This window comes from Haliotis rufescens, unplaced genomic scaffold, assembly GCF_023055435.1.
Source record: "Haliotis rufescens isolate VD_foot unplaced genomic scaffold, xgHalRufe1.0.p SCAF_2, whole genome shotgun sequence".
Taxonomy (NCBI): Eukaryota; Metazoa; Mollusca; class Gastropoda; order Lepetellida; family Haliotidae; genus Haliotis; species Haliotis rufescens.
In genome coordinates this window covers 15762694-15786989 of record NW_025963890.1, presented here as the reverse complement: position 1 = coordinate 15786989, position 24296 = coordinate 15762694, and the positions used below count along the sequence as shown (strand labels likewise).

The 24296-nt window shown below is 39.6% G+C and overlaps 1 protein-coding gene across 3 annotated transcripts; it reads left to right on the top strand.

Moving 5' to 3' along the window:
* LOC124135595 (protein shortage in chiasmata 1 ortholog-like) lies at positions 1-23665 on the top strand. Of its 3 annotated transcripts, none has more exons than XM_048399675.1 (30): positions 1-87; positions 402-493; positions 1101-1242; positions 1722-1833; positions 2072-2250; positions 2925-3081; positions 3678-3780; positions 4529-4667; positions 4945-5058; positions 5566-5713; positions 5952-6046; positions 7948-8202; positions 8635-8712; positions 9233-9454; positions 9898-10026; positions 11941-12111; positions 13024-13161; positions 13670-13815; positions 14045-14166; positions 14830-15014; positions 15371-15482; positions 16370-16588; positions 17067-17166; positions 17493-17624; positions 19118-19161; positions 19361-19463; positions 19847-21017; positions 21766-21881; positions 22289-22340; positions 23168-23665. In XM_048399675.1, the coding sequence occupies exons 2-30, from the start codon at positions 458-460 to the stop codon at positions 23275-23277; spliced, it is 4830 nt and encodes a 1609-aa protein (XP_048255632.1). In that variant the 5' UTR covers positions 1-87; positions 402-457; the 3' UTR covers positions 23278-23665. The 3 variants fall into 3 exon arrangements, with proteins under 3 accessions (XP_048255632.1, XP_048255633.1, XP_048255631.1); XM_048399676.1 differs by having other exon boundaries at positions 8632-8712; positions 21769-21881; XM_048399674.1 differs by having other exon boundaries at positions 8632-8712.
* Positions 23666-24296: the final 631 nt, after the last annotated feature.

Below are 24296 nucleotides of genomic sequence, written 5' to 3'. Positions count from 1 at the left end.
CTCTCATCGTCATTTATTAGTGCAGACGATTGCGAAGTTGTGGAGATGATACTACTGTATCATGGACGTCGTAGAGACAAGAATGAAGTTAGTTGTATCATTTGGAAATTAAAATACCATTAAATGCATTGACATTTTCGTAGTGTAATTATGTTCATGTTCACCCATTTATTGTTTTTGGAGCAGGGAGATTTTTCTGTCACAGGTAAACTTACTAAAAAGATCCAGGCTAATCCCTGGATAGGCATATCTTTGACCTATCGCCTCCAGATGTGATTAGTATCTTACAGTCATTGACCATCTACTAATTTTACGTAGGATTCTATGATACATTAGATAAGCTATCGAAAATAATCGTTTAAGTTAATGATTTCGTCTTGCTTTGATTTTCTATTTCTCAGGTTTTGAAGACGTCCAGACAGATTAGGTAGATCAATTACTACCACCACTGACGAAGATGCCTCGCTACCTTGGTATTAACTATTGGCAGAGTGTAAGGAAATGTGTTTAATCATGTAGGAAATGCTAAAACCTAAAGCAAAGGATTTCATGTTTATGAGTCAGCGATAGACTTAATTTGTGATAAGTCTGTAATACAGAAAAGGTATTGCTTGTTTAAAATTACCCCAGGATTTCTGGAGTAAAATAGGAACCCAGTACCCTATGTGGACAAATGAGGATTTACTTCTTTACTCATGCTGTCAGCCATTGGTTTGCCTGACCTAGAATTGACTATTTGCAGACCACAATAACATAGCTGAATTATTGCTGAATGAGGTGTAAAACAATATTCACTCAGTTATTATATTCTTCATGTTGACTAACTATTTTTTTTACTTTCATTTATTCTCTTACACACCCCAGACAATATGTATCCCCCATCACCCCCATTCCATCTCTCATCCACTTCTCAACTCTGTCAGGCTATACTCAGCTCTGGACCTAAAATTTAGAGAATTAAGGGCCCCTTTGTTCTTGAGGGTTTCCTTGTCCAATTATTTTTATTTAACCAAATAAATAACTTTTGTTCTGGAACAATATGTTTGTCCAACTTTCTTGTAACTTTTTAAGCAAGATTGGTCAAAATGTATCACTTGCAGAAAATAGAAGAAAGACGAGAATTCTATTCTCGTGCACTGCTGCTTGTTCCACATCATCTGCATGAGGAGGATTCTGCCAAAAGATTCAAATCAGATCAGCAAGTATTAAATGAAGATCAGTGGAAGGTCTGCAGAGATGCTGGTGAAAATATATTCTTCATATTTTTCTATATTAGAAACTTAATGGAAAGTTGTTTGTAACATTTGATTGAGGAATGAATTTAAAAAAAAATTAAGTAACTGTTCTTATAATTTTGCACAAGTTTAAGTTTTAAATACTTTTGTAAATGTTTTTCTTTTTCCCAAACATCTGAATCCATAAATGTATCTATGCACATATGTCACTACAAAAAAACATATTTGCTAATATTTTCTCAAAAACCTACTGTGTCTATGTGATTGAGGTTATGATTCATTAGAACTTCAACTCTTGTACAGGTCGGGGCGGTCGGGTAGCCTAGTGGTTAAAGCGTTCGCTCGTCACGCCGAAGACCCGAGTTCGATTCCCGACATGGGTACAATGTGTGAAGCCCATTTCTGGTGTCCCCCGCCGTGATATTGCTGAAATATTGCTAAAAGCGGCGTAAAACCATACTCACTCACTCACTCACTCTTGTACAGGTCCTTTTGCGGATATCACTGTTACTGAGGGTCTTGATATACTCAGACAGCTAAAAAATGTCACTGGAAGTATTTCAGAAACTGCAGGAAGGATTCCTGAAATGTATGACAGGTTAGTGAAGAAAATTGTTCAGATTTAGAAAAACTGTTCTGTAATTATATTTCCATTGTCTGCCATTTGTCAGCTGAGATTATGTGTAAGTCAGTTATTTCTAGATGTTATGTGAAGAAAGTATGATGTTTATAAAAATAGAAGTCATGCTGAAGAGTTCGCAGTCTTATAGGCTCTGATAAAATGTCTTCAACTGAGAACAAATAATCGTTTTAAGATTACATCATATATCTATCAGGAGAACAGAGTTCCATCTCATTCATGACCATGTGGCCGAGGTAGTGCCCAGCTCCAACCCAGAATCACTTGACAGTTTCCTCTCTGATGAACTCTTTGAACCCTTTGACACATTTGATGATACAAAAGAAGTGTTTGAGAAGGAGGACTTATCTAAATATGGAGATAAAAAAGAGAAAGGTATGTGATTAGTGATTTAAAATCAATATACATATTCATAGAAATTGACATGATAGAGTGTTCTCCAGTTTGAAGAATGCTGTTGAACTATTGTGGCTTGGCTAATTCTGTCCAAGTTTTTAGAAGTATGTACACAGTGCCAAGTATATTTGAGTCTTCCAGCCTGAACTTGTATTTCGGCAATATTTTCTGTTGATATCACTATTAGTCGTTGTATATGGATTATCACAAGCTGATCTTACTAGACCATAAGAAAATGTTACGAGACACGCTTCGGAGAAGTTGCTTAAGATACGGATTGTGTTCATATTCAATACTCAGTTATTAGTTGCATTGAATACAATTGTTTTGGTCTCCTCAAGATGTTGATGTCTGAGGATGAAAAGTCAGATAATCAGATAACAGGGTTAAAAATGTATTTTTATTTTTATTTTTTAACTAGTCTGCCAAAATAATAAGTAATGGTGGTAGTCCACAAGGAAATCTCACCAATCCTTCCTGAATTTCACTAGTCTCAGACTTAATAAGCAGACTTCTGTTAATTTCAAAACTGAGATTGGTGGCCTCCTGAGATATCCAGAGATATTTGCTTTAAATGTAGCCATTTAAAAAGTCATGGTATGTTGTGTGCATATTTCTGATAAAATTGATGATGTCCTCTCACCTCATTTCAGACAAACTGGAGAATGTACTTTTGTCAGATGGACTGAAGGACACATGTAGCAATATTCCCAAGCTGTCTTCTCTTATCCATTGTCTACAGTCAAGATCAGTGAAGGACCCACTAGCTGACGAAGATGGCAAAATGTATTCTGAAGTTCTTACCTTTAAGTAAGTTACCAGTCCAAACAAACACCAGAAGCTTTAAGAAACAAATTTCTTGATATTGCTATGTGACAACGTGTAGAGTTTTAAAGACAAACTGGGTCAAGGCAATGTTCAAATCCATCCACAATACAGTGGGAAGACAAATGAAAATAGATAACACTATAAGTATCTTCATTTTGATATCAGTTGGTGGCTTTTGGCTGCATTTAATGAACCATCAACCATTTTTCCTGGTGATGATACTTTTCATGATGAAACTGTAATGTCCCCACTTTCATGCATCATTACATAGACACTTCTGCAGGGTCGGATGCTTGTAGCAATGTCAGCAAGCGTCCATGCAGCAGGGGACTCTGAAACATCACTCACCCAAAGGGAATTTACTAGTTTATTGTTTAATAATATAGATATCATTGATATGATGTAAAAAGAAAGCCTCCTCTGATTGTTGAATTGTACTTGTCAAAAAGTAAAACTACTCTCCGGCCTGCACAATATTGCTGTAGTTTCATGCTGGGAGGATAGTGTGAGTTTCAAATTATGCTCATTTGAGCTTCTTACCTCTTTCTTTCTTTTTTTATATATGTCCATCTAATCAGAGAGCATTTCAAGGTGGAAGGAGAGGAGAGTGTGCTACAGTCGAGTGAGGAGATGCCCATACACCTGGAAGTATTTGATAAATACACATATTCAGATTATAAAGTAAGAATGCATACATATAGTGTGTAAAAGAAATAATTATTTATATACAACTTTGATTGAAAGAATATAGTTAAACACCATTAGTCTGAACCTTATTATCTGATTGACATGGATTAATCTAGGATTCTGACACACGCGCGTGCGCGCACACGCACACACACGAACGCATGCAGACACACACATATTGCTATGTTTACAGAATGAGAGTATGGTCGTATGAACATAAGATCTCACAATGAGCCCCAAAAGTCCATACAAAAATAACTACAGTACATGTTGAGTTCAATGTAGACTTATGGGCCAACCACTTGAATTCTGAGGGGTGCCTGGGGTTTTATTGCAAAAAATAATTTCTTCCACGAGAACATACATTGCCAACAGGTTTTACTAAAAACATATTGTTCGCTGGACATGGAGGATATCTGAAAAACATATGTTGTGAAGTTATATTTTAGTTGTTCAACTCCTCATTTCATCAAAACAAATTTGTGTTTTGAAGAAGTGCCCGAAAATAGTCTCTGTCTCTGACAAACATCAAGCCCCTCCTGCAGTGGTAGAAACTAACAGTTTCAGTCCACTAGTCCTTATAATGATAGCATATAGCAAAACCTTTAAAAATGTCAAAATTCTACTAGTCCTTAGGATACCTTTACTATTGGGCAGTTTGTCAAGGACTATAGGACTAGTGCCAATTTCAAACCCTGCTCCTGTCCCTGAATATTAAGTGGTGTTTCCCTTATGTTACCAGGCAGGTGAACTGGAAGATGTCATACTACCTCCCTGCAGACCAGGAGGGGAAGACAGAGTGAACAGCATGCTTGACATACACTCCCACGTGAAGACATGTGTCAGCAGGGAAGCTGAGGAGCAGTGTGAAGACAAAAATGGTGACTCATGACATATTGATGTGTATTTCATGTATGTTCATGATACAATGCATGATAAATAGAGTTTGATACTTGTAATGTTATGGTTGTGTATTCCCCAAAACAAAGGAGATTTTATCGAACTGAATGGAAAATGTCCTGGCGGCTCAGAGGAAGAATGTCCTAAAATATATACCGGTACCAGTACACACTCTGCTTTAATGACCGTGTGTATCATATAGCAATGTAATGTGATGTATCAATATGTATACCGGTATGTCAATCTTTTATTTCACAGATGATGTGCATTTATTTTCTGATGCATTTACCCCTGCTGCTGAAGTTGAGGAACCTGAATTTACAGGCATTTCTTCACTGCACAGTGTAGACTTTCTCTCTCTCAGTGATCTAGGTGAGATGTGAAAACCATTTTATGCTGCGGTGAAATAGGAACATGAAACTCCTTTTGTGGCAGAGCAGAGTTGCACCCCTTTGTCATACCAGGATTCACTGACCTTGGGTTTGAATCCCAGATTCATCCTTATTATGATCCTTGGTTTGTCGTGCTTGTGGGTTTGACAAGAGAGGTTAAAGGTATAGATCTGCATCATTTGGCTTGTAATGATACATCTAAAACAATGACATTAAACCTCATCTTAATGTTACTCTTTATGTAGATAAAGTCATGATAAAGATACCATCTATTGAAACTTACTAACTATATTAATTACCATAATCAATGTTTATTAGAAAAGGAAATGAATAAATATACTTTTTATTTCTCTTGGGCCTGGTAACATTTGAAAGACTTATTAAACTTTACTTTTCACTTAAACTTTTAGTAACTTGTCTTTGACTGCATTTTCAAATCAGTTTCGTACAGTTAAACTATATGACATCAACATAATCTCCCAATAAGGTGTTGACACTAAGGATGGCAGGCTGGAGAGTAGAGCCATGCTGGAATCCCCCTTACTGCCATGTGGGCCACCAGAGATGCATGCCTGGAACCTCTCTGACCAGCTCCAGGAACTCAAGCCAGCATCACCTGGCATCGACACGACTCAGTTTGTATACCAGTCTTATAGAGTAAGAGAGACAATCCTTGTAAACGTTTTCTTGGTTCTCAAACACAACCCACTTCACCAAGTGATTCAGCACGAAGATAAATACATTAAAATTTTATCATTTCGTCACATTTGCATTTTTTAATAGTCCTTATGTGTTGTTTTCATATTCATTATTCAATAAAAAATAAAAGTGTGTAGATTCATGAACTGTGAATGCAATGTCTGTTTGCTCTAGAACTTTCCTGCGTCAGTTTGAAAAAGAAGCCCTGCTAACAAAAGTGTGGGAACATGAGAAATTCTTTGATGAAGTCCTAGCCCTGCGACTCCCTGGTATGTGTTGAACACTTCAAGTTATGGCTAAGGTATTAATACATGAGGACAGATTTCACACAGGAGAGAAGGAAACTGAGTGTTAGAAGCTTTCTGTTTTGCAATTGACGTAAGGGACGGTCATATATATACTGAACCGCAAAAGAAACTTCACCATGGATAGTTATATGAGAAACCTTATTTGTCCAAACACTGTAAACATACTTTGAGACATATTAAAAAGATGAAACTTGGCAAAACTGATCATCAAGTCTGAACTTAAAGTGTCAAATGTTCTTAAAGGGAAACACAACACTAGTCCCTGAGAAAATGGCATCACAAGTATCTCGTGTGTCCGCCATGTGCAGTGATGACTGCCGTGCAGTGTTGATACGTGAAATGGATGAGGTGGTTGATGAAGGCCATAGGCACTTGAACTCACACCTTGAGGAACGCCTGACGCAGTTCAGCTGCAGTTGTTGGCCTTGGTCGGACGTCATTCAGCGATCTTAGAATCTTGACCCACAGGTGCTCAATGGGAATTAAATCGGGACTGAGGGCAGGCCACTGCATTGTCTTGTTGCCATTCTGCTGGAGGAAGTCTCTTGTTGCTCTCGCAGTGTGGGCACAGGTGTTATCATGCTGAAAGTCGTGGTTGCGTTGACATGCCAAATGAGGTATGGCGTGTAGTCTCAAGACTTGATCAATGTACCGAGCTGCTGTGACTCAATTGCCTCTCCCTGGACCGATGTTCTGGAAGACCACAGGGCCGACCTTCTGTGCAAGACCAATTCCACCCCACACCATGATGCTGACCACCCCACAAGTCTATCTCAACAACACAAGCATCTGAATAACGTTCCCCACGGCGTCGCCAGACTCTCTCTCTGCCATCTGCTGTTAAGATACAGTAACGGCTCTTGTCTGAGAAGAGGACTTTTCTCCACTGCTGGTGGCGCCAAAGCTGGTGATGTGTTGCCCACTGAGGACGGTCCCGGCGATGACTTGGTGTCAGAATGGGTCCTCGGTATGGCCAGTGACAGTGGAGGTGTCTGCTCGTCAGTCGTCGACGCATGGTGTCCGCACTAATGTGTCGCTGGTGTTCTGTCGAGCAGTTTCCACAGTAGTAACAAAGCTGTCACACAATCTGATGATCCTGACGTCGGGTGGTGACCCTTGGTCTTCTACTACGTGGTCAGTCATCTGTAGTGTTGGTGGTCTGGTACCGTTGCTGGAACCTGAATAGGGTCCTTACGTGGACTTGAAAGGGCTTGGTATCACTGACTTCAAGTCAGTCTTGGCTTGTGGTAGCAATTCAATAACAAATGAATGTTATCTGATCTGGGTGGATTTTTATAGGGAAAGAAATGGGGAAACGCATGTGCATTTCAATTCAGGTGCATCGGGTTACCATGGCTGTTGCCGTGATGCGTTTGGGCGATCGGTTTTATTGTCATCTGCTTTGTTTTTTATCATCAAATTTCATTTTTCCGGACAAGGTATTTTGGAAACTTTGACAAAAATTACCCAGATATTGAAATGACAAGTTTTCATGCAATGTTACCTTGGGTGACGTTTCTTTTGCGGTTCAGTATATTATAGGGGTGTGGGGCTAGTGGTATTGGTCTTAGGACTGTATCATTTTGTGTCAACCCCGACACCCCCCACCACCCCATTTTATGTAACATTTTTTCGACATCTCTTTAGGTGTGTTTGGAGATGGACTTGAGCACAAAGACACACCTTTTCAAATTTCAAGCTGATTATACATTTATATTGTGATTCAGTATATGTTTTTGAAAAGGTCTAGAATTTTTCAATTTAAGGAAACTTCAACTTGTTTATACATCAATTATGTTAAGCTCCGCTTTATTTTATTGCATGCCTACAAGATTAACAAGGTTCCAATGATTCAATTTCAGAACCTGATGTAGCAGAGGAGCATTTCCCTGATCACACTTCTATCACAGACCTGGTGAGCCAGCTGCAGCTGGTGGAGGAGTCTGGCCTGGGCAGTGTGGAGCTACAGCTGAGATGGGATCCGTGGCTGTCCTGCAGAGCTCTCATGACCAGGATGCTGCAGGTAGAACATGCAGACTTTGGGAGTGTCAGTTTTGCCACATCAGTGCTGAATGTGGCTGAAGAATTTGTCAAGTACACCAACAGTCAGTTGTTTGGTAAATATGAAATGTCCCTTTATGTTATCACTATTCGGGCTAGTAAATGTTTGAAGTTAAATTGCATCACTGTGCAAAGTATGTAAAAAGTAGTTACGTTGGTGTTTCCACATATGAACATGTCTATTATCGGGAAGTCATATGTTGTGTTTTCTTTGTTTGTTGTTTATCGCCAAACTGAGCATTATTCCAACAATATGACGATGGTCTGTAAATAATCAAGGCTGTACCAGACAATCCAGTGATTGACATCTTGAGCATCGATCTATGCAACTGAGATATGATGACATGCATCAACCAAGTCAGCGAGCCTGACCACCCGATCCCGTCAGTCGCCTCTCCCGACAAGCACAGAGGCCTTTTACGGCAAGCATGGGTTGCTTTTCTAACCTGGATCTTCACGGGTCATATTTGTTGTGTTTTTGTCAGTAGATGCAGACAATCATGCTGACATACCAACTGTGACTCTTCAAGAAGATGGTTTGGGAAATACACCTACCCATGACAAAGGTGAGTAAACCCACATAGACTTGATAGGTCAGTACTTCTTTCCTGTATAGATTCTTGTGAAATATTCAGAAGGCAATACCAAAAACTCCAAGGTAGAATTATTTAATGGCATTAAGAAAATGTTTTTGATTAATTTGAGAAGGTCTTAGTATTGATGAACATGCTGTGTAAAGTTTGAAGATTCATTGGATCCAGAAGTGAAATATATGGCTACCAAGATGGTTGTGTGAAGGAGAACCCTCACTGAACATGACATTATGTGACATTGACTGGTTACCATTTCAGTGGAAAGAGTTTTCTGTAACTTATAAAGGAAGAGGGGCGGTCGGCTAGCCTAGTGGTTAAAGTGTTCACTCGTCACGCCGAAGACCTGGGTTCGATTCCCGACATGGGTACAATGTGTGAAGCCCATTTCTGGTGTCCCCCGCCGTGATATTGCTGGAATATTGCTAAAAGCGGCGTAAAACCATACTCACTCACTCACTCACTATAAAGGAAGTCCCTTTCATTATGCCTACAGCGGCTAATCCACCAGAAATCACAGAGGGCAAAGCTAACATAGACATGATGAAGGCATCATTGAGCACCAGAGCAGATGGACAAAATCTTAGCAAAGTCAAGCCTCCGGCCAAAATAAACCAGATTTCCAGACCAGCAGTAACAAATGACCACAGTTTCACTGGGTTCAGTCCACTTGATGAATTTTTGATGATGAGATCTTCAACAATTACAAAGCACTTAGGTAAATAGTTTTCAATTCCTATTCTCATGTGTTATAATATGGTTTGGATGTATGTGTCAGTGTTTGTTTGTTGTTTAACACCACACTCAGCAATATTCAAGCTATATGACAGTGGTCTGTAAATAATACAGTCTGGACCAGACAATTCTGTGATTGACATCATGGGCATCAATCTGTGTATTTGGGATACAATGACATCAACCAAGTCAGAGAGCCAGACCACCTGATCCTGTTAGTCGCCTCTTATGACAAGCTAGGGTTGCTGAATTTAACCTGGATCTTGGAATGTATCAGTCACTAGTGTTACATATTCAAGAGTTTGTTGTGTTTGTAATTATAGAAAAAGAGGTTCACATAAATCCCATGTTTGTAGCAATAACAATCATTTAAAAGACAAACATGTCTCGGGTTTAACAAGCGATGCCAATTTGCTTTCATAAAAGAAAACGTGCATACAGACAAGGCTTCAGCATCCAAACAGGCAGGTGAACACAACAAGGACATTGCACAGAGGGTTGAGGAAGCAGTGCCTCGAAAAGCTATCTGCAAAACAGTTGATGTCCAGTTGTCAGGTTAGATTTTTGTTTGTATGGGTTGTTTTCGGAGATTAGGAAGTGGAAAGAGGTTTTGTTTTACACCTTAGTCTAAAATGTTTTCTTGCAGTATTACATATAGAGAATCTCACCTGAGTGTCTTTTGATATCAAATATATCAACACGAGTTGATAAAAGTGGAAAAATTCCAAGGGTTGCTGAGGATTTTTGCCACTTTTATCAACGAGTGTGATTGTGACGTCATGGTAACCAGTGACATCACAATGGTCTGTAAAGCATTGTTATGTCATTTCATTGCAAGCGATATCTCCTGTGGGAGCCAGTTTAGGTGATATAAATGAGTGTCATGAGATCTGGAGCAAACAAACCAAAGGAACATAATTCATGCTCCTCAGTGACACTACCAGGGCATTGTTCTGCAACGTAATCTTGGTTTCCCCTTTATTGGAGGTCTGTGTTAACATGTAGGTGCTACAGAAGTTGAGATTGAGATTGATATTGCTTTATGGAACAATGTCAAGAACACTGTTCCACAAAATAATCACTGTTGGAAGTAAGAGTTGGGACACTCATGCTGCTGTTGTCTTTTTGTGGAACTGGCCAAAAGCTTCTAATTTTGTCCTATGTGATGACCTGTTCAACTTAACTGTTTTGCATGTGACAAATGGTGCATCAGGCAACTATGTGAGTGAGTTGGGTTTTGTAATGCTCTTAGTGTTATTTCATGCACATTTTATAAGGACTTAAAAATATGCATCATACATTAAACACCAGGAACCATCTTCCTGAAATGCTCACAGTGAATCCCAGGTTATATGGTTTCAACCACTAGTTGTTGATTTCCCAACTACTTTGTTCACCTGATTGTGTACCTTGTCGGTGTATGTTTCAGGACCATACGGGTGTCTACCTGGTTGGTGTTTGTTTCAGGACCATACAGGTGTCTACCTGGTCGGTGTATGTTTCAGGACCATACAGGTGTCTACCTTGTCGGTGTATGTTTCAGGACCATACGGGTGTCTACCTGGTTGGTGTTTGTTTCAGGACCATACAGGTGTCTACCTGGTCGGTGTATGTTTCAGGACCATACAGGTGTCTACCTTGTCGGTGTATGTTTCAGGACCATTCGGGTGTCTACCTGGTTGGTGTTTGTTTCAGGACCATACAGGTGTCTACCTGGTCGGTGTATGTTTCAGGACCATACAGGTGTCTACCTGATTGGTGTATGTTTCAGGACCATACAGGTGTCTACCTGGTCGGTGTATGTTTCAGGACCATACAGGTGTCTACCTGGTTGGTGTTTGTTTCAGGACCATACAGGTGTCTACCTTGTCGGTGTATGTTTCAGGACCATACGGGTGGGTGTCTACCTGGTCGGTGTATGTTTCAGGACCATACAGGTGTCTACCTTGTCGGTGTATGTTTCAGGACCATACAGGTGTCTACCTGGTTGGTGTATGTTTCAGGACCATACAGGTGTCTACCTTGTCGGTGTATGTTTCAGGACCATACAGGTGTCTACCTGGTTGGTGTTTGTTTCAGGACCATACAGGTGTTTACCTGATCGGTGTATGTTTCAGGACCATACAGGTGTTTACCTGATGTTTCAGGACCATACAGGTGTCTACCTGATCGGTGTATGTTTCAGGACCATACAGGTGTCTACCTGATTGTTGTATGTTTCAGGACCATACAGGTGTCTACCTAATCGGTGTATGTTTCAGGACCATACAGGTGTCTACCTGGTCGGTGTATGTTTCAGGGCCATACAGGTGTTTACCTGATGTTTCAGGACCATACAGGTGTCTACCTGGTCGGTGTATATTTCAGGACCATACAGGTGTCTCTCTGATTGGGACCATACAGGTGTTTATCTAATTGGTGTATGTTTCAGGACCATACAGGTGTCTACCTGATTGGTGTATGTTTCAGGACCATACAAGCAGGTGTTTCATGCTTTGCATTCATTTGGCCGCCCTTATGTGGATGTTCTGAAGCAGGCAGGAGAGATTCCCCACCATGCCTCCATGTTCAGTCTCAAACTGGACTCAACTCGCTTCCTGGTGAAGCAGCAGGAGAAGGAACAGCAAGATAAACAAACAGGTATTAAAGAAATCTACGATAAGGGGGAGTTGTTTATCATACAAGAAAACACTGCAGGGAGAAAACAACATGAGGGGCATACAATAAAACCCTGCAGGGAGAATAAGATTAATAATTCTCCCTGCAGTGTTTTATTGTTGGACAATCAAACGAACACAAATCGTTGGTTTCTTATTTGACATTCCAACATTATTTACAGCCTCTCTAACATGTCTAAGAATGTTAATAAAATTTACAAGCTTTAAAAATATTTGCCCATATTTAAATATTGATGTGTCCCTGAATACAATCCGATTTTGGCATTTTCGCATTTCCTGATTATTCTCACAAATATTAAAACAATGACAAACGAACACATACATTTTATTCTCAAACGTAATTCATGAAGCAATTCAGAAAATGGTGACATGTATAACATTTCCAACAGACAACAACTGGATGCGTTTATCTGAAAACCGGATTAAGATACGGATTTAACTTTTTATTCTCTCCGACAACATTTTTGGTACAGTTGCAAGTATGTTCATCTTAAAGACTTGCTTGATAAAGTCACCAGTAACACTGAATAGATGCATCCATAATTCAGTCCTGTTTCCATTACTACAATTACTTTTGCATTGTGTTGAGTAACTTAATTCTTTACCACAGAAACATGGGATGTATTTCTAACTGTATAGAGTGAGTGTGTTGGGTTTTACACTGCTTTTAGTAATATTCCATCAATATCATGGCGGTGTACCAAAAATGGGCTTCACACATTGTACCTATGTGGGGAATCGAACCTGGGCCTTTGACATGCAAGCGAACGATTTAACCACTAGGCTACCCCGTCGCCCACCAACTGTATAGAAGGTAAGGTGGAATATGGATGTAACAGAAAAGGTTTCCTCTCCTTGCATGTTGTATTTTCAGAGGGTGGTGATGTGTACAAGTCTATGGTGGTTGTCTATGCTGTGGTTGGAGCTGTAGACCTTTTGGTTCACTGCTGTCTGGAATCTGCCATCCGTCACCTCAGTGCTGTACAAGAGAAGTACCACTCCACTCTAGGAGGTAGAGCTCAGCAGCAGTCTAGGTTCCAGTTTAGTATAGTCTAGGACTTGGTCATGTTTGTAAAATCTGAACAGTGTAAACTTAAGTTTGAAAAATCATAATAAAGACCCACAGTCTGTGTGTTTGAGTCCAATAGCCCAAACTTGTGTTTTGGCATTATGAATACTCTATTTTAGTCTTAGATTATGGCACAGGAAAAGCTGTTCTTGCATGAGTGGAAATTTCTTTACTTGACTTGAATTGTGGCAAGGTCACAGACTAGACTCATACTAATCAATAATTCACTATTTCTGAAAAACACATGACGCATTGATTCATAGTGACATGAAAATACATGGTTATTTTGTAAAGCACTGTCATTATGGGCAAATACATGCATTGTGGTGCAGCTGATCAAACCAAACAGTTGAATTTAGAAACTAAATCACAGGATATTTATGTGGTTATTTATAAAATCCTGATACATATTTTGTTTGTTTATACTGGTATGAGTATTTCTGCTTTGCAGGCTCCATGGAAAGTATCAGGAAGGAGTTATTTCAGTTCAAGGTTTCATTTGACCAAGACAATGTTCTTCATCCCAAAGTGGGCATCCTTTGTAAGAACATAGAGGAAACTGTGAAGCGTTCCCCAGGAGACAGTAAAGGAAACAAGGTGAAGTATAAATGATGCAACCAGTGGTTAAAACTTGAATTAATCTAAAAACTCTGTAAACAAAGATATGGATTCCAATATGGAAACAAGGCAGCTTGTAATGGAATTCTTTTCCAAGATGTTTGTTGGGATATTTCTCATAAACAGTCTTGAAAAGTGAACATATAGTTATTTCTGTTGTGTCGTAGTGTTATGTTGTGTCTGTAATAGACTTGTCTCCAATTTGCAGGTGCTTGTTGTCACAAAACGTAATCTTCCCAGTCTGATGTGTTACCTGGAGAAAGCTTTATCTGTGTGTGGAGACATTTGCCCTTATTTCGTAAAGACCTTAGAGGGAGACACATACGCAGAGTAAGTAGAATGTGGTTCTGTGAGACATAAAATATAATGTACCAGCTTGAGACTTTGGGCACAAGTCCGAAGCCTGAATCTAGTAGATTTTGTTCGTTCCAGTAAGTTCAGCTAATTGATGCCACAAGGAAAGTTTGGTCAAGTAGTTTCAAACAGCTTTGGCACAGAATTGATGTATGCTGAGGATGCAGTTACATAAAGATTAATGCTGTCTCTGAAAATGTATAATGTTGATAGAAACAAGCAACTACATTTATATTGAAAAGGAGCCCTGGTGAGGTGGAGCTTGTGGAAAATCTAGACTTGCTTAATTTAGGATTATAGCATTTCAGCAAGGGCTGGGAAGAAGGGAAATAAAATGGTTGAGGGACTATGAGACCGACTATGTTACATACTCATTGTGTTAACACTAGAATGCAAAACTTGTTGTCCAAGTTTCAAGACACATGCGTCATTGAACTGCATCAACTTTGCAAATTTTCAAATAGAAATGGAAGCAAGGTTTATGGTTGATATTCTAATATTTCTTGAAAAAAAACCACCATTGCTGTTCATACTAACTAAATGTATTAATGTTCCCTACATAGTTTACATGAGGTGACCTAATATTTTAGTGTTACATGTATTGTTATAGTTTAAGGGTTATTAGTAGAGCTGTTTCAGAGTGGAAAATCACAACTGTGTCATCATAAGTGAATCTGCCTTAAACAAGGATACCAAATGGGACATGTTTGGTCTTGTGATTGAGTTTGAAACAGACTCCAACTCATCAGCATGTAGGAAGTGTCAGGACGTCAATGTCAACTACCTGGGGTTAAAAGGGGATCTGCTGGACCTGAAGGCTCAAGGTGAGTTGCTTGTAATGGGTCTTGAGCATGTCCAATAATGTAGATATATTGAGAATGTGAGTGGAGTGTCCCAGATAAGCTCAAAGCCAGATAATGGTGCTTTAGGTACTAGATGTATTCAGGATCACTGTCAATGGTTGTAACAAAGATTCACACTATGGGGTTTGATTCTACACTAATGCAGACAATGACTGATCAAAGATGGCTTTTTGCCTCCATCACAGGGCTAAAGAAATCAAAAACATTTTTAGCAGTTTACTTTTGAAAAGATATCAGATGTTGTCCATAAGAATCTTTTGTTAATTTAACTCTGTATGTCTTTTTTTAGGTCATTTATGTTTCTGTTTGGCTTTCAGAGACACAGAAAGTACATTCCATGCAAATGAAGAAATCTAGTATGAAAGTGACAGTGATTGGCTCTGTGAATGTTACAAGTCAGAAGAACTTACTTCAACTTTTAGAATCAAGGTTCAGTGAATTTGTTATGCATGACCACTGTTTCTTAAATAGAGGTGTGCTCTTGAAAGTTTAAAATAAGAATAATTTGATAATGCATACTTGTGCCAGTCAGTAGACTACCTGCTGTCCCTTGAGACAGTTTTCAGAGAACTACTCATATTCATGATGTTAGACTGAGCATGGTGACTTGTGCTGGAAGCAGGATAATTGCATAGGCAGTAGACTAACATTTAGTCCCAGAAATATAGTTGTCTCATTCAATAAGACATATCTAAAAAATAATACACTTTAAATGGAGCCCAGAACAATGCTTAATTTGATCTAGACTTGTCAAATTATTCTAGACTTCACTGGGATTCATAATTCAATTTCTTTTCTGGGGTTTGGGAGGCAGACTAATTCGAGAGGGTCATGTCTACGACCACTGGATTTGACACAAGAAATCAGCTTTACAGTAAATTACACCAATACTAAATGATAATATTATGATGAGGTGCTGAATTATATTGTCAGTTATGGAAGGAAACATCAGATCCAGTTGAGGGGGCAAGGGTGGCCCAGTCGTCTAACTTGCTGCTGTGCAGAGTTGCATCCCTTAAGCACGACAGAAACCTATTAATGTGGGTTAAAATCCTGGTTCGCCCTGATTATGTTTCTTGGTTTATCAGCACCATACCCATGCTCGTGGGTTTCACAGAAGTGGTAAACGTTTGAAACCTGCATCACTTCTGGCTTTCCTTACGAATTAATCTGACACGCTGTGATATAACTGGAATATTGTTAAAAGTGGAAGTAAACCCAACTCACTCACTCACTCACCAATTACCAATTACCACTTACCACTTACCACTTACCACTTGAACTCCTCAATTGCTAACACTGCTGTTCCACTGCAGACACAACATTGCCGTCATAGAGAGAGACAACTCGGACAGTGACAGCAGGCCCTCTGTGGATGTGATTGTGGATGAGAGACACTGTGTTGTGCTGCATTCTCTGTTGGACATCAGTGATGAGTGGCAGGTGGAACACCTGTCCAGGAAGCTGGTGGTGCTAGGCTTACAGTTCACCTACTGCTGGGTCATCTTCTACTCCACAGCTGCAACATCAACAGGGTAACTCCAACCTCTTTGTTTTCCCAACTGGGTACATACATTTGACATATCAAGGCTTTAGGGTAAGATGGGTGGGTGATGTGAGGTTCAGAGATTTTCAACACCCCCTTCCCATTTTGAAGGTACAAATTGATAAGTGAACTACACCCCCACCCCCCACCCCCATCCCCTTTAAAATATCCACGTTGATCTGCATCTACATGCAAGAAAAGAAACATATGTTCAATGGAGACTATATATCTATTTGGTCTTCCTGTTCTGAAGGGAAAACAAACCCATGCTCACCCTTCTATAAAAATAACCACAGGCAAAAGAGAGTTGTTCTAACCCAGATGATACCTTTTACCTGGGGAAAATTGCATATTCATGGACCAAACCATCCTTTGGCCTCGATGGGTAGTTTGGTTCATGAATATGCATAAACTTCGTGAAAGGGTCCTATGGTTTAACTTTTTGTTCTGTGCTTGTTCTTTCACAGTTACCTGCTGCCAAATGCTGTGGTTGCAAATATCTGTAAGCTGGAGGCAGCACTGGCAAATCTGAACAGCAACACTGAGAGGTTTCAAGTGACATACAAAGTAAGGCTTTCAATTTTGTCGATTCAGTTAATATAGTAGATGACAAAATGCTTGTAAAAGCCACCACAATCATGCTCATTGATCACTTCGGGCTTTGCTCCCACATCAAGCTAACGCGCCATAATATTACTGGAATACTGGTCATTGCAGTGTTGAACCCAACTCACTCACTCACTCAATTGTAAAAGCCAAGTAATTTATCCATCATCCTGTTTTTGAGATCTTACTTATAGAGAACATGTTTTAGCTACATATGTATTGAAACTATAGCAGATAAGGCTATTTAACTGAGGTATTGTTAAAGAATGTTCTTGCATTTCCCACAGCTGCTGATAGCCTACAACCTGGTACAGCTGGCAGCCACAGTGAGAACGTGCTGTGACAAGTGTGTTGAGATGTCCACGGTGTGGACCAAACAACAGTGGACAAGACCCTGGATCTCAGGGGAGGCCTCAAGGGTCAGTGTATACAGTTATCTCTTAAGAGATGACTTCAATATTTTTGTGTTTCAGTATACAGTGTGGAAGTATAAATGTTAAAGCTGGTGTGCACAATGTTTATGTTTATACTTCCATCAACGCACAAAACATATTGAAGTCAATTCTTATAAAAAAATATTTCAACAATAATAACTTCAGAGACAGATACCCGGTAATTAAATTATTAACACAAAAACTGTAGACAACAGTACAAAATGGGTGACATCCTTCAGCCCCATGATGCAACAGAAGCCTCTCCCATTCTATTATCAGCCAATCTGTAAGCAAGATAGACACAATTTTATGGATAACAACTTCTTTAATACTGTGAAAAGTGACGTTTCGGTATATATCCTTATACCGTTGTCAAGCAAGACTTACATAAAATTGCGTTTATCTTGTCATCCGTCAACTTCTAAGTAATGCCTATCAGTCCTGCTTGACAGCGGTATAAGGATCTATACCGAAACGTCGCTTTTCACAGTATTAAAGAAGTTGTTATCCATAAGATTGTGTCTATCTTGTCATCCGTCAACTTCTAAGTAATGCCTATGAAACAATTTAATCTGTAAGCAGTAGTCATGAATGTGACCTAATTTTGTGTTGGATTTATGGAGACAATAATGCAAAAACAATTGCTTGGTTAGGCAATCAAATGATCACTTGCAATTTATTTTTGAAGTAATAAAAGCAAGGCTAAGAAGGGTTGCAGTGTAATTATCAACAATTTCAAATGATGCCATCTGATTATCTATGTTAGGACTGTGACCACCTGATCAGGTAGGGTTAAACTGTGACAATATTATCAGAGCTGTGTGATTTGAAGATGCTGAGGTAGAGATATCATACCAAATAACATTCAAAGATTGTACTTGTTATCCTGCCTTGCACTTGGTATTAAGGGGATAAAACAAGGACTGATCGGCTTGATGTCAGTGTAAAGTGTCTGAGTGGGGTATCCATGTTAAACTGCGGCATGGTGACTCAGTGGTCTAGCATTATAAAACTGGCAATAGTCTGGACTAATACAAACAGACAACCCTCACTCCCACCCCATCACACAACATGTGCATGCACACCGCAATGTAAATGCAATAATCATTAACACAACATTAAACCCCATTTCACCTCACACTATGAAACAAGGTATCTGATGCTAAAATGTTGCATAGAAGGTTCCGGCAATGTGTCATTTGCTCATTGTTAGTACTATAGTCAGAGATGTTAAACTGTTTCATATTTTGAGGCTGGACCATTATATGGCCTGTGTGATTTAGAGATGAATGACAAAATTTGATCTAAAGTGTTGCAAATAGCAAAAAGTTGAAATTGTTCCTTCTCTTTACTCGGTGTAATGGAATATGTAGTTTATATTTGCATACAGGTAGCCTTTAAGTCCTTGACTTTACATATTAGATCTTTGTTTGTCAATTTGTGACAATGTCTACATAAGAAATTGTACATTGTTGCAGGATGAGAAGTTTCTTACCAGTCTTCAATGTTTGAACTCTTTCAGGTATGTTAGTCGTACTTGTTTCATGTTTTGTTAAGCATTGTTAAAATATTTCAGTGACAAATAGTAATTAAGAACATATTAAAGTTTGTAATATGTTATACAAGCAGAATTTGTACTACACAAACATTATTTGTTTATAATTTATCTCATTACTCAGTACTGAAATACAGATGGATGAAAGTGTCAGTCTGTGTTTCAGTGCCCAGCTGTTGTTGTCTAGAACAAGCATTGGCTCTCTCCTCTCGTGCACACTGCCACAACTCCAGCAGATAGCTCCTGAACTCCCAGAGAAAGTTCATCTGGTATGGAATAACTTATGCAAAGTTTTCAATGTTTAATGAGAAATTCTAAAACAGTGTGTGTCATTTAGCTGGTGGAAATATAAAGAGGAAGCTATAGTCTTCTCTTGAGTTTGTGTTCACCCTATTGTCTTCCCACAACTTAACATATATTAAATGTCTTTAAAATAAGTGTAATGCAGGGTTAGACGTGACCACTGGTTCGATCTTCTACTCAAGCCAAGTGGAATATGAAAAAGTGCACCGAGTAAAGTGAAGTACATGTACTTCCTTTGAAATTGTAAATCATTATGGTATCAAAATCTGTTATTTTACATAAACAACCTCCTATGACAATAATCAAGGATTGTGTCGTTTCTGTGTTTCTCGTAATGATATATTTTCAGATGTTTCACAAAAAGGTCAACTGTGACACAGGATTACACCTGAGATCGGACGACACAGTAAACATGGAATCGCAACCAAGAGCAAACCCAACCCAGGCACCAAACAGGCAAACTGACACGAGCTGTCAGGCTTCCGCAGCACATGATCATCTCCATCAGGGTTTAAACATGACTTCAAGAAATAGTTACCAAACCTTGAAGGAGATACAGATCCCGAGGTTCTCTGATGTGGAGTTCCTGACAACCCAGCCACATCCACAGGGTTGTTCCACACCAGCTATACCCTGTTTTCGACAAGAGGGTTTGTCAGAAGACCCATTTTTCAGACTGGTAGAGCAATATCCGACCCAATCATCTCTCAGCCAAGACACAAATGATAGCCCTGGAAATTCACAGGGGTACACTAAACCCAATGAATATGTTCTAGCCAAGATTGAAGGTATGGCTGAAAATGAAGCAAGGCAGTTTGAAGAAATCGTAACTCCTGATTTTAATCTTTTAGGAGATGCAGACATACAGAGAGCTAGGTCTTCAAAAGAGCTTCATATGATTAACCAAACAAGTCTGTCCGATGCCTTAAGGCCCAGAAAGGTGCTGTCCCGGGCTAACATGTATGTAAATGGAGATCAAGATATCCTGTCTGGATTTTCCGTACAAGTACCAAACAAGAAGCCAAGTTTTAGTTCAGTCTTGCGTGCGAAAGTTAATTCAAAGAATAGATTCATGCATGAGTTCAATCAAAGTAATTCATTTGATGAGGTTAGTCCATCCTCCACACAGATCTCACAGAGTCATCAAAGTAATTTCTTTCCAGAAAAGTCCATTAGGGAAAGCTATCAGGGTCCTAGTTATGTTGATGGTTCCCTCTTGGACATACCTAAAACACATGGGTTGCCTAGAACTGATGCAGGAGTGAGTCACACCTGTGTTGATCTTGGAAGGTCTATGCTGCCAAGGTGTCATGAACGCCGCCCTCCACTACATTCAATTAGTGATGGCCGATGGCCTGACTTCACAAACGGGTCATCCACAGTGACAAAATCCCTCCTTGGCCGACCAGCATTCAGTGAACACTTCCAGAGTTCTCTGCTAAAGCCACCTGTTCAGAGAGTCAGCATTGGACTTGCTCAGCCGTTGCGGAGAGATACTCAACAGGAAGAAGTACAGAGAGGCAAGTCGATGTAGAAATATCCTCGACTAGAAGCTGGGATCATATATAATGAATAAGGAAGAATATCCTGTTTTAAATATGTTACACACTCAGTAAGCCTACTCATAGTTCTCTCTTTTAGATATGATCATTGTTGAGAGTCACTTATGCAAGTTGTCATCAATCCAAGCCAAACCCTTGTTGATTTCATAGGGTAATTCCGAAAAAGCCAAACATGTAGGTAGATTTCTTGGTTAGTATTTGTTGGTGTGAGTGTGAAAACTATTTAATGCTACATAAGCAATTTCACAGATATCAAAGTTACTTGTTTGAAATGAATACTATTCCAACCTAGTCTTGTTTCTAGGGTGCTGATTGGTGATAATCCATATCATGTGTTTGATGCCTCTAGAGTTAATGTTGAAGTGTGCTTGTTTATATGCCGCAGTCAGCAATATTCTCTTTCTTTTCATGTTAAAACTAATAAGGCAAACAAGGGTCTGAAAGAATCAGCCATCTGCAGTGACAATGGCACAATGACACACAATCAGCAAAGTCATAGAGTCTGACCTGACTATTTATTTCAGTTGCCTGTTACAATCAGCAAAAGGGTGCTCAAGTCCTAATGAAGTAATCTTACCTGGGTCACCAATTTTGTTGCTTTGACAAGCAAGGGTGGTTGGGACGTATTCCAACCGAGGTCCACGAGCAGGTGTTACTGTTCAAGTGGATAGTGTCATGTATAATACAGAACATTGAACTGTTTCAGCAGCACAAGCTACTTCAGGATGGATGAACTATGACTCTCCTCCAATGGACATGGAACCAGATTCTCCATACCAAGGGGCCTCCATTCGCAAGGAACATCCTTACTCTTACAGACAGGTACTGCAATTCATTTCAATGATGAAATCAGTAAAGAAAACTATTCCTGTTAACCAGTGTGAATTCTGCAACAGAATAGGTCCCAAGTACCCAATGCTTGCTGGAAGAGCCAACTAAGCATGCCAAGGATGTAGTTATGTGGTAAGACCTGGTTGGTTGTGTATCATAATGCCAAGACACTGTGGATCATTGTACATGATGCTGACCCCTTGTTTGCAAGGCCTAGACTATTATTTGCAGGCCACAGTGATATTCCAGCAGCACCATGCAGGGGAAACCAAGATTAGGCTTTACACATTGCACCCTCTGTGGGAAGCGAACCCCGGTCCTTGCCAACCTACAAATGTTGCCCATTGTACATGTCTAATGTCTTACATTATTGGCTGTCTGAAATATTTTCATTCCAGAAGTATCAGAATCAAGATCCCTCCAGAATGTTTCAAGCAGAAAAAGAACAAGGTATTAGATGCCACAACAAATGTTAGTTCTGAATATTGGACATGAACTGATATAGCTTCCTGAGGTAAGAGTGTCCACTAACCTATATCGAAGTGTAGTTTTCATAGACTTTGATAGAGGCCAGTGGACACTCTTGCCTCAGGAAGATGTAATAAGGATCTGAACATCTTCCCATCATGTGACCAAACCCAGTTAAATCATCTGCATGTATGATTGTGTAAATCCCAGCTGTTACTTTGAACTAAACTACCCATGTTGACATTTAAACCCAACACACTCGGCAATATTTCAGCTATATGAAGGCAGCTTGTAAATACTTTTTTGAGCCTGGGTAATACCATCCAGTGATTGACATTGTAAGCAACACTCCATGCTGTGGTATGAGGACACGCTATCAACCATGTCACTGAGTCTGACCAACCAAACCATTTGGTCTTGTCTTACGACTAGCATAGTTTGCTGGGGAAATATTCTAACCCAGGATCCCCATGAGGATCCCATGTGGTGCTTCTGTAGTAGAAAATTCCCCAAGTGACATGTGCTTGTTATAACAGCCAACTAATAACGACCATGTGGTTATGTGGACCTGAATGGTGTTGACTACTTGCTGCCAACCACTGGTTCTACCCAGACTTTATTGTTTACCAACCATCATCACATAGCTGGAATATTGCTGTGGCATAAAACGTTCACTCCCTCAGTTTACCTTTACTTAGAGGCAATACAACATGTATTAACTTTCATTCTTTCTTGTAATGTTAAATGACCTATTACATGTTATGAGCTATAACCCAAAGGAATGAAAAGAATTATGCAATATATTTCAGGTGAAGATGTCAACTATCTCTTAGAAGCTTTTCCAAACAAGAGAAAAAAGCTGACCTACAAACCCCTGCCTGGTAGAAGCCGAGGACAAACTGTGCTGGCATTTCGATGATATGTTGTACAAACTGATTGTATATTGAAAGATTGCAATTATTCCAACATACTTAAATAGTGATATTGCAAAAATTAGATGTTATGAATACAAAACATACAAGTTATAAATATCTTTTCAATGCAACATCTCCAACATCTTTTGCCAACATCCAAAAGATGTTCATGCAATCTGAATTTTGGCATAATGTTCTTGTGTATATATTAATATGCATCAGACCATTTTATGGTGACACATTTTACCAAGTATTTTGGCAATTGGTAGCATCTCAACTAGTGTACTCTGACCATGGGGTTTAACCATTCTGTCAGTGTTCCATTTCGGTTATATCTTGAGAGTCTTTGTTCATGAATACTGTGAGAAATAAATTGATTCTTTTAAATCTCAAGAAGGCCACAAGTGAATGATTCTTCCAAATATTACCAGTGCTCAGCACTTTTCAGCTTCCTGTACATTTGAAAGGGGCTCAATTTGTCCAATAGATAGAAAGAATTATCTTGTATCTCAAAAAACACTACATCCCTTAAGGTGAGGTGAGGTGGGGTGAAATTGGGTTTAACGTCGCGTCCAAGATTATTGCACTTATATAGCGACGTGCATGCACGTGTGTGTGTGTTTGTGTGGCTGCTTGTACTAGTCCGGACTGATGCCGATTTATAGTGCTAGCTCACTGAGATACCATTCCGCAGTTTAACATGAATACCCCACTCAGACACAGTATACCAACTCTGAGCCGACCAGTCCTTGTTTTATCCCCTTAATGCCGAGCGCCAAACAGGGTAACAACAAGTACCATCTTTTAACGTCTTTTGGTATGACGCGGCTGGGGATCGACCCCCGGACCTTCCGCTCTCCAGGCCGACGCTCCATCACTAGACCACGGAGGCGGTTCCCTTAAGGTATTGCAGGACAGAATGGGTCCCCAGTACACAACCACCTGTATGATCTGACCATTAGCATGGTGACGATGTATGACCTGTTTGCTTGTGTTATCCTACCCTGATGGCATGGATCTGTTC